Here is a 9545-nt window from a genome sequence, read left to right on the forward strand (position 1 = left end):
AAGATAGGGAAGCAATCCAGTATCCATCAATAGCAAACGTATAAAGACAACATGGTTACATATAAGGAATGAATATTACTCAGCCATAAGAAAGGGCAAGATCTTGCCACTTGCAACAACATGGACGGATCTAAAGGGTATTGTGGTAATTGAAATAAGTCAGACAGAGAAAGACAAATACCATATCATTTCAATTACATGTGAATCTAAAAAACGAAAAACAGAAAAACCAGCTCAAATATAGCAAACTGAACTGGTGGTTGCCAAAGGTGAAGTGAATGAGGGGACAGGTGAAATAGATAAAAATCCAAACAAAGATGAAAAATACAGCATAAGGAATAGAGTCAGTAATACCACAATAATGTTGTATGATGACCACCCCTATCGTGGTAAGCAACGAGTAATATATAGAATTGTTCAATCGTTTGTACACCTGAATATAACACTGTATGTTATTTATACTTCATTAAAAAATCTCTACATATTTTCATAACAAACCATAATCAAAAACTCAGTATAGCTGCAATATTAACTTCTGTACAATTCTAATATAGTAATCTATAATTAAAATGCTCACTCAATAGCATTTTGTAGCCTCTAAGCACTCTGATTTTTAAATAAACATCCATCATTTTTATGCAGTTAACACATTTATCCTCTCACACACAAATTCCATTCAAATTTTTCAATTAATTTTTATCTATATTGTATATACTTACTGCCATGATTTCCATAGATTATAAAGGAATATCATTTAAAATGGGTAGGTGGTCCTCAGTATGCATTATATTTCCTTTGCAGACAGTATAGTCATATGTAAGATTCCAGAAATCAAAGAGTTACTGCAATTCCAAAGAAATCTTTTTTTCTGAAAATACAAAGCTCTTTCACAATAGCCTGCTAAGAATACTTTAAAATCAATTTGGCAAACCTAATGACATACCTAAAGAATTCCTGGTCTGTTGACTGTTTGGTGGTATGTTTTCCTTAGCCATGGAGATTAATATTTTACTGTTTTCAGAAAGCTTCTCTGATGCCTTTCCCTGAAAGAGACATTATATTTACAAAAGTAAGGGGAAAAAATCTACATTAAATATACACTGTACACTCAATACTCTAATTAAATGACTTGGCCAAATTACATAATGCATCATAGAAAAAGTTTAAGTGTTACATTTGAGGAATTAACCAAAAGCATTTAACACTGTAATAAATGTAGTAAATTCTAATTAAATATTAGAATTCATTTATCAACAAACACTCACTGAGTTCCTACTACATAGTGTCCCAGGCACTGGAAACACAAATGAAAAGAACATATGAGAATCTCTGCCATCATGGAATTCAAACTACTGAGGGGACAAACGATAAACATAATATGTAAGTAGACTATGTAATACATAGAGAGTAACAGGTAAGGTCTATGGGGAAAAATGAAGCATGGTAAGAATGGCCATAAATGATGCAGGAGGGACTGAAAGACCTAACTGAGCAGTGATACTTGAATTAAGACTTAAAGATCATGATTTATGTACTACTTAACAACAGTAGTTATAATAAAATTATATGTAATAACTCTTTTCAAACACTATAACCTAGTCCTAAGAAAAGAGTGGTTCAAAACCACTTCGGGGCTGGACATATGATGGTTCAAATCATGAAGCCACCACTGTGTTACTTGGATGAATTAACCCCTTTGAGCTTCACTTTTTTGATCTGTAAAACAAAAATATTCCACGTACTTAGCAGGGATATTATAATTCAGTAAGATAATACATGAAAGTCCTTGACACAACTCCTTGACCAGAGCAGCTTTTATGGAAAGACGGCAACGTAGTATGGTGGTTAAGAGAGCAAGTACTACAGTCAGGATGTCAGGAATCAAAGCCTACTTCTACTAACTCTGTGACCTTAACTTCCCCATAACTCAGTTTACTCATTTAGAAAATGAGCATAACAGTATCTATCTCATAGATTCATGTGAATCATAAATGTAGTCTCTTAAAACTAAGTCTCATCCATGAAAGGAAAAAACCTGCAACAAAGAATAATCTATCCAGCAAGGCTAGCATTCAGAATAGAAGATAAAGGTTTCCAGACAAACAAAACTTAAAGGAATTCATTACCACTAAACTAGTCTGACAAGAAATGTTACAGGGGATTCTTTGTGTGGAAAGGAAAGGCCATAGCAGGAATAAGATAAGTAGAAAAGGAAAAAATTTCACAGCTACATAGTAACATAGTAAAACAGAATAATCCCTTATAAAACCAATACAGAGGTTAAAGTACAAAAGAAGTAAAATCAAATATATCTATATGGGCACCTGGGTGGCTCAGTCAGTTAAGCATCTGCCTTCAGCTCAGGTTATAATTCCAGGGTCCTGTGATGGAGCCCCACATAAGCCTCCCTGCTCAGCGGATGGCCTGCTTCTCTCCTCTCCCTGACCCCTCCCCCTGCTTGTGCTCTCTTGTGCTCTGTCTCAAACAAACAAAATCTTTTTAAAATATATATCTATAAAAAGCCAGTAATGGGATTCACAAAATAAAAGGATGTAAAATATGACACCATATACCTAAAACATGGGGGAGATGGGAGTAAAAATTTAGTGCTTTATAATGGGTTCAAACTTAAGCAACCATTAACTTAATATAGACGGCTTGCTATATGCATAAGATGTTACATATAAGCCTAAAGTAATATATAAACCTACAAGAATATCACTGGAAAAAGCCCACCAAAGCACAAGAGAGCAAGAGAAGAAAGGAACAAAGAACTACTAAAACAATTAACAAAATGGCAGTAAGTACATGCCTATCAATAAATACTTTGAGTGTAAATGGACTAAATGCTCCAAAAAGACATGGGGTACTAAACGGATAAAAAAGCAAGACACACAAAAAAGGGCTGTGTCATGAGTGGCACATGTTAGGCAGTTGCATTGCTCTTCCTGTGAAATGGACATCAAGAGATTTCAGAATCATAATTTTCTGGTGTCTGAGCAGCTGTGATCGTTGGTCCTAGTGCCCCATTTAAAAAAAGAAAAAAAAAGGGAAGAAAAAAAAAAAAAAGCAAGACACAATATATATGCTGCCTACAAGAGACTCTTTTAAGACCAAAAGACGTAGACAGAAAGTGAAGGGATAGAAAAATATTTATCATGCAAATTGAAGTGAAAAGATGGGGGTAACAATACTTATGTTAGACAAACAGACTTTAAAACAAAGACTGTAGGGGCGCCTGGGTGGCTCAATGGGTTAAGCCTCTGCCTTTGGCTCAGGTCATGATCTCAGAGTCCTGAAATCGAGCCCCTCGTCGGGCTCTCTGCTCAGCAGGGAGCTTGCCTCCCCCACCCTCTCTGCCTGCCTCTCTGCCTACTTGTCAAATACATAAATAAAATCTTAAGAAAAAAAAACAAAAACAAAGACTGTAACAAGAGAAAAAGAATACTACACAATCATAGAGGGATTAACTCAACAAGAAGACAGAACAATTGTAAGTATTTATGCACCCAACATGGGAGCACCCAAATACATAAAGCAGCTATTAATTAACATAAAGGAAGTACCAATCAATACTACTATTGATAGTAATGATAGTATTGGTAGCAATACTAGTAACAGGAGACTTTAACACCCCACTAACAACAACAGATAGATCATCCTTACAGAAAATTAACAAGGAAAACAGTGGCTTCAAATGACACATTGAACAGGTGGCTCTAACAGATACGTTCAGAAACATTTCATCCTAAAACAGCAGAATACACAATCCTTTCAAGTGTACATGAAACATTCTCCAGAATAAATCACATATTAGGCAACAAGTCCCAACGAATTCAAAAAAATTAAATTTAGTCATATCATGCATCTTTTCTGACCACAAAGATATGAAAATAAAAAACAACCAAAAAAAAAAAAAAAAAAAAAACAGAATGAAGACAAATACATGCAGGTTAAATAACATGCTACAAAACAATGAATGGGTCACCCAAGATATAAATGAAATAAAAAAATACACAGAGACGAATAAAAATGAAAACATGATGGACCAAAATGTTTGGGATACAGCAAAAGCTGTTCTAAAAAGCAAGATTATAAGCAATATATACCTAATTCAAGAAGCAAGAAAAATCTCAAAAGAGTAACGTAACCTTACATCTCAAGGGCTAGAAAAAGAACAAACAAAACCCCAAACCAGTAGAAAGAAGAAAATAATAAACATTAGAGCAGAAATAAATGAAATAGAAACTAAAAAAACAACAGATCAATGAAACCAGACGCTGGTTCTTTGTAAAAATCAACAAAATCTGATAAGCCTTTAGCCAGACTCACCAAAAGAGAGGGCTCAAATTAATAAAATCAGAAATGAAAGGAGAAATAACCACCAACACCACAGAAATATAAAAGAATATGAAAAATTATATGCCTACATATTAGACAACCCGGAATAGATAAATTCCTAGAAACATACAATGTTCCAAATCTGAACCAGGAAGACAAAGAAAATGTGTCCAGACCAATTACCAGCAATGAAATTGAAGCAGTAATCAACAACTGCCAACTAACAAAAGTCCAAGATCAGATGGCTTCACAGGTTAATTCTACCAAACATTTTAAAGAAGAGTTAATACCTATTCTTTCCAAACTATTCCAAAAAATAGAAGAGGAAGGAAAGTTCCCAAATTCATTCTCAAATCAAATAAAGACAATACCAAAAGAGAACTACTAGCCCCTATTTCTAATGAATATAGATGCAAAAGTCCTCAACGAAATATTAGCAAAATTCAACACTACATTGAGAAAAAAAACGTTCACTACAATCAAGTGGGATTTATTTCTGGGATGCAAGGGTAGTTCAATATTCACAAATCAACACAATACATAAAATCAACAAGAGAAAGGATAAAACTATATATACATTTCTGTAGATGCAGAAAAAGCATTGGACAAGGTACAACATCCACTTATGATTAAAAACTCTCACCAAAGTAGTTAGAGGGAACATACCTCAACATAACAAAGGCCATATGGGAAAAACCCAGAGCTAACAACATTAACAGGAAAACTGATGCTTGCCCCCTAATATCAGGAACAAAACAGGGATGTCCACTTTTACCACTTTTATTCAACGTAATACTGAAAGTCCTAGCCACAGCAATCAGACAAGTTAAAGAAATAAAAGGCCTCTAAAATGGTAAGAAAGAAGTAAAACTTTCACTATTTGTAGATGATATTAAATACAGAAAACCCTAAAGTCTCCACCAAAAAACTACTAGAGCTGATAAATGAATCCTATAAGGCCACAGGTTTAAAAAAAAAAAAATCAATATTCAGAAACCCATTGCATTTCTATCATGAAACAGAAATCAAGAAAACAATTTCAGGGGGGTAGAGAGAGGGTGATTGGGTTATGAACACTGGGGAAGGTAGGTGCTACGGTGAGTGCTGTGAAGTGTAAACCTGGCAATTCACAGACCTATACCCCTGGGGCTAATAATACATCATATGTTAATAAAAAATTTAAAAACCAATAAAAAAAAATCGGGTAGAAAAAAAAAAAAAGAACACAATTTCATTTATAACTACACCAAAAATAATACCTAGGAATAAACTTAATTAAGGAGGTGAAAGACTTGTACTGTAAAAACTATAAAACAGTGATAAAAGAAATTGAAGACAACATGAACAAATGGTTAGATATTCCATGCTCCGGAATGGACTGGAAAACCAAACATTGTTAAAATATCTATATTACCTATTGGAGAGGGCACAGATTGCATGGAGCACTGGGTGTGGTGCAAAAACAATGAACACTGTTACGCTGAAAATAAATTTAAAAATTTTAAAAAAAAATCTATACTACCCAAAGCAATCTACAGATTTAATGCAATTTCTATCAAAATACCAACAGCATTTTTCACAGAAATAGAATCATCCTAAAATTTGTATGAAACCACAAAAGACCCCAAAAGCCAAAGCAGACTTAAAAAGAAACCAAAATACTGGAAGTACCATAATCCCAGATTTCAAGATATACTAGGAGGCTCTAATTATAAAAATAGTATGGTTGTGGTATAAAAATAGACACACAGATCAATGGAACAGAATAGAAAGTCCAGAAATAAACTCAAGCATATGTGGTCAATTAATCCGCAGCAGCAGAGGCAAGAATATGCAACGGGAAAAAGACGGTCTCTTCCACAAATGGTGTTGGGAAAACTGGACAGCAACGTGCAATCAAAGAAACTGGATGACTTTTCTTACACCATACACAAAAATAAACTCAAAATGGATTAGGAACAAATGTGAGGTCTAAAACCATAAAACTCCCAGAAGAAAATATAGGCAATAAGATCTTAAAACATTGGCCTTGGGGCGCCTGGGTGGCTCAGTGGGTTAAGGCCTCTGCTTTCGGCTCAGGTCATGATCCCAAGATCCTGGGATCGAGCCCCGCATCAGGCTCTCCGCTCAGCGGGGAACCTGCTTCCTCCTCTCTCTCTGCCTGCTTCTCTGCCTGCTTGTGATCTCTGTCTGTCAAATAAATAAATAAAATCTTTAAAAAAAAAAAAAAAAATTGGCCTTACCATGATTTTTCTAGATATGTGTCCTTCGGCAAAATTTAACTATTGGAACTGCATCAAAAAAAAAGTTTCTCCACAGCAAAGGAAATCATCAACAAAACAAAAAGACAACCCCCACAATAGCCAAATTGCGAAAAGAGCTGAGATGCCCTTCAACAGACAAATGGATAAAGAGGATGTGGTTCACACATACAATGGAATATTACTCAGCGATGAAAAAAGGATAAATACCCAACTTTTGCATCAACAAGGATGGGAATGGAAGAGATTATGCTGAGTGAAATAAGCCAAGCAGAGAGAGTCAATTATCGTATGGTTTCACTTACTTGTGGAACATAAGGAATAATATGGAAGACGTTAGGACAAGGAAAGGAAAAGTGAATTGGGGGAAATCAGAGGGGCAGACGAACCATGAGAGACTGTGGACTCTGAAAAACAAACTAAGGGTTTTTTTTTCAGAGGGGAGAGAGTCGGGGGATGGGTGAGCTTGCTGGTGGGTATTAAGGAGTGCACGTATTGGATGGAGCACTATTAATTGCATTAATTGCACATAAACAATTAATCTTGGAAGCATCAAAAACTAATGATGTATTTTATGGTGACTAAAATAACACAGTAAAAAACAAAACAAAACAAAACAAAAAACAACCCACCAAACGGAAAAAGGTATTTGCAAATGATATAGCCAATACCAGGTTAATATCCAAAATACACTAAGAATTTAATACAACAACTCCAAAAACCCAATTTAAAAATGGGTAAAGGACCTGGATACACATTTTTCCTAAAAAGACATACAGATGGCCCACAGACACATGAAAAAATGTTCACCATCACTAACCATCGGAAAAATGCAAATCAAAACCACAATGAGGTATCACCTTACACCTGTCAGGATGGCAACAATCAAAAACACAAGAAACAAGTGTTGGTGAGGATGTGGAGAAAAAATCATGTACTCCTGGTAGGAATGCAAACCAGTGCAGCCACTGTGGAAATCACTGTGGAGGTTCCTCAAAAAATTAAAAGTAAAATTACCATATGATCCATTATTTCCACTACTGGGTATTTACCCAAAGCAAATGAAAACATTAATTCAAAAAGATATGTACAACCCTATGTTTACTGCAGTATTATTTACAAGAGCAAGATATGGAAGCAACCCAAGCATTTATCCACAGTTACACACACATACATATACACCCAATGGAGTATTGCTCAGCCATAAAAAAGAATGAACTCTCACCATTTGCAAACAACCTGGATGAATCTAGAGGGTATTAAACTAAGTGAAATAAGTCAATCAGAGAAAGACAAATACCATACGATTTTACTCATACATGGAATTTAAGAAACAAAACAAAGAAAAAAAGACAAACAAAAACAGGCTTTTAAATTTGGAGAAATGGTGGTTGCCAGAGGGGAGGTGGGTGGGAGTGAAGAGCATTAGGCATATACTTAGAATGATGAGCACTGAGTAATGTACAGAATTGCTGAACCACTATATTGTATGCCAGAAACTAATATAATACTGTATGTTAATTATACTGGAATTAAAAAAACAGAATAAAAGATTAAGCCTCTTCCATAACTAGCGCACAATAAATGTTATCTACTTAAGTAAAATTCCCTCATAATTAGGGTGACCATATTATTTATCATGTCAACCAGATGCCCATACTTTCTATACCTTTACCCAAGACAAATGCTGAACCAGATGAGACATGGGGCAATAGGTAAGCCAGGGCTGTCGGGTTAGCCAATAGATATGGGGACTTTGATTACAATGGACTATATTAAAACAAGATTAATCTATATCCTATATCTTATCAATACACTGAGCTTAAGAGACAAGGTGCCCCATCTATCTAGATTAGTGCTATAGTAGAGCTTAGCATAGTACCTAGCACAGACTCAGTATTTCCTAAATGGATCAATCACTCCTTCACCAAAACTAGGAAAGCTTTAAGGAAGTTTTTTCAAACATTGTTTTCAGAAACAGTTGAACAAATTCTAATCTGAAAAGCAAATATACCAAAATAAACTATTTCAATAAATTCACTTTTGTAAATTAAAAAAAAATTTTAAAGACACTAATTTATTGAAGTCGTATTTTTCATTTAGATACATAGAATATGAGAACTTGTTTTTGTATCTATCATATTCTGAAAGTTCCTCATACTGGAGGTAGTCTTCTAATCATTTTATGAAGCACAGCAATTATTAATTAAACCCTAGTAAGACAGAAGAAATGGTGAGATACAAAACAATACAACAGAAAAACTACATTCATAATCAATGCGATCTTGTCCAGAATCAGGCTCTCAGACTTGGTGACAAGACACCCAAACAAAAGTATGAAACAGAAGGTTCTCACTGAAAAGGATGTTTCGCATTTACAAAAAGCTAATCTTCAGAGACAATTTTAATGAAACATGCTAAAAGAAAATTATTAACTTTACCTTCATTTCCATATAAGGTGGATCACTTTCCAATTCTGCCTTGTCTTTGGCCAGTTTGGCTTTTCGCTCTTCAATAAACTCATCCAAATTATCAGCCATTTTGCAGATACTAAAAAATAAAACTTGAATCAGCACAGCTATACCACAATATTTTTAGGATAATTAACAACATGCAGGGGCGCCTGGGTGGCTCAGTGGGTTAAAGCCTCTGCCTTCGGCTCAGGTCGTGATCCCGGGGTCCTGGGATCCAGCCCTGCGTCGGGCTCTCTGCTCCACAAGGAGCCTGCTTCCTCCCCTCTCTCTCTCTACCTGCCTCTCTGCCTACTTGTGATCTCTCTCTCTCTGTCAAATAAATAAAATCTTTTTAAAAAAAAAAAAAAGAGGGCTACAAAATTCTAATATCCCAATTCTACCACTCCCTGCGTATTTATTTACCAGTTGGCACTTATGCTATTCTACAAGCCCTTCCTTCCTCCACATGTCTTTATCAGCTTATTATCAG

General features: G+C 35.2%; 1 protein-coding gene across 2 annotated transcripts in view; it reads right to left on the reverse strand.

Annotated features, from left to right (window-relative positions):
- The window catches only part of LOC111155467 (centrosome and spindle pole associated protein 1), a 135622-nt gene extending 126403 nt beyond the window's left edge, over window positions 1-9219 (reverse strand). For both annotated transcript variants that reach the window (XM_022515632.1, XM_022515631.1), the window contains exons 1-2: window positions 9044-9219; window positions 944-1043 (exon numbers count right to left, since the gene is read on the reverse strand). In XM_022515632.1, coding sequence (XP_022371340.1) covers window positions 944-1043; window positions 9044-9142 — 199 coding nt within the window. In that variant the 5' untranslated portion in view covers window positions 9143-9219. The remainder of the gene's footprint in view (window positions 1-943; window positions 1044-9043) is intronic.
- Between the last annotated feature and the right edge of the window lie 326 nt (window positions 9220-9545).

Source organism: Enhydra lutris, unplaced genomic scaffold (assembly GCF_002288905.1).
Source record: "Enhydra lutris kenyoni isolate GAN:26980312 unplaced genomic scaffold, ASM228890v2 scaffoldscaffold41, whole genome shotgun sequence".
Lineage (NCBI taxonomy): Eukaryota > Metazoa > Chordata > Mammalia > Carnivora > Mustelidae > Enhydra > Enhydra lutris.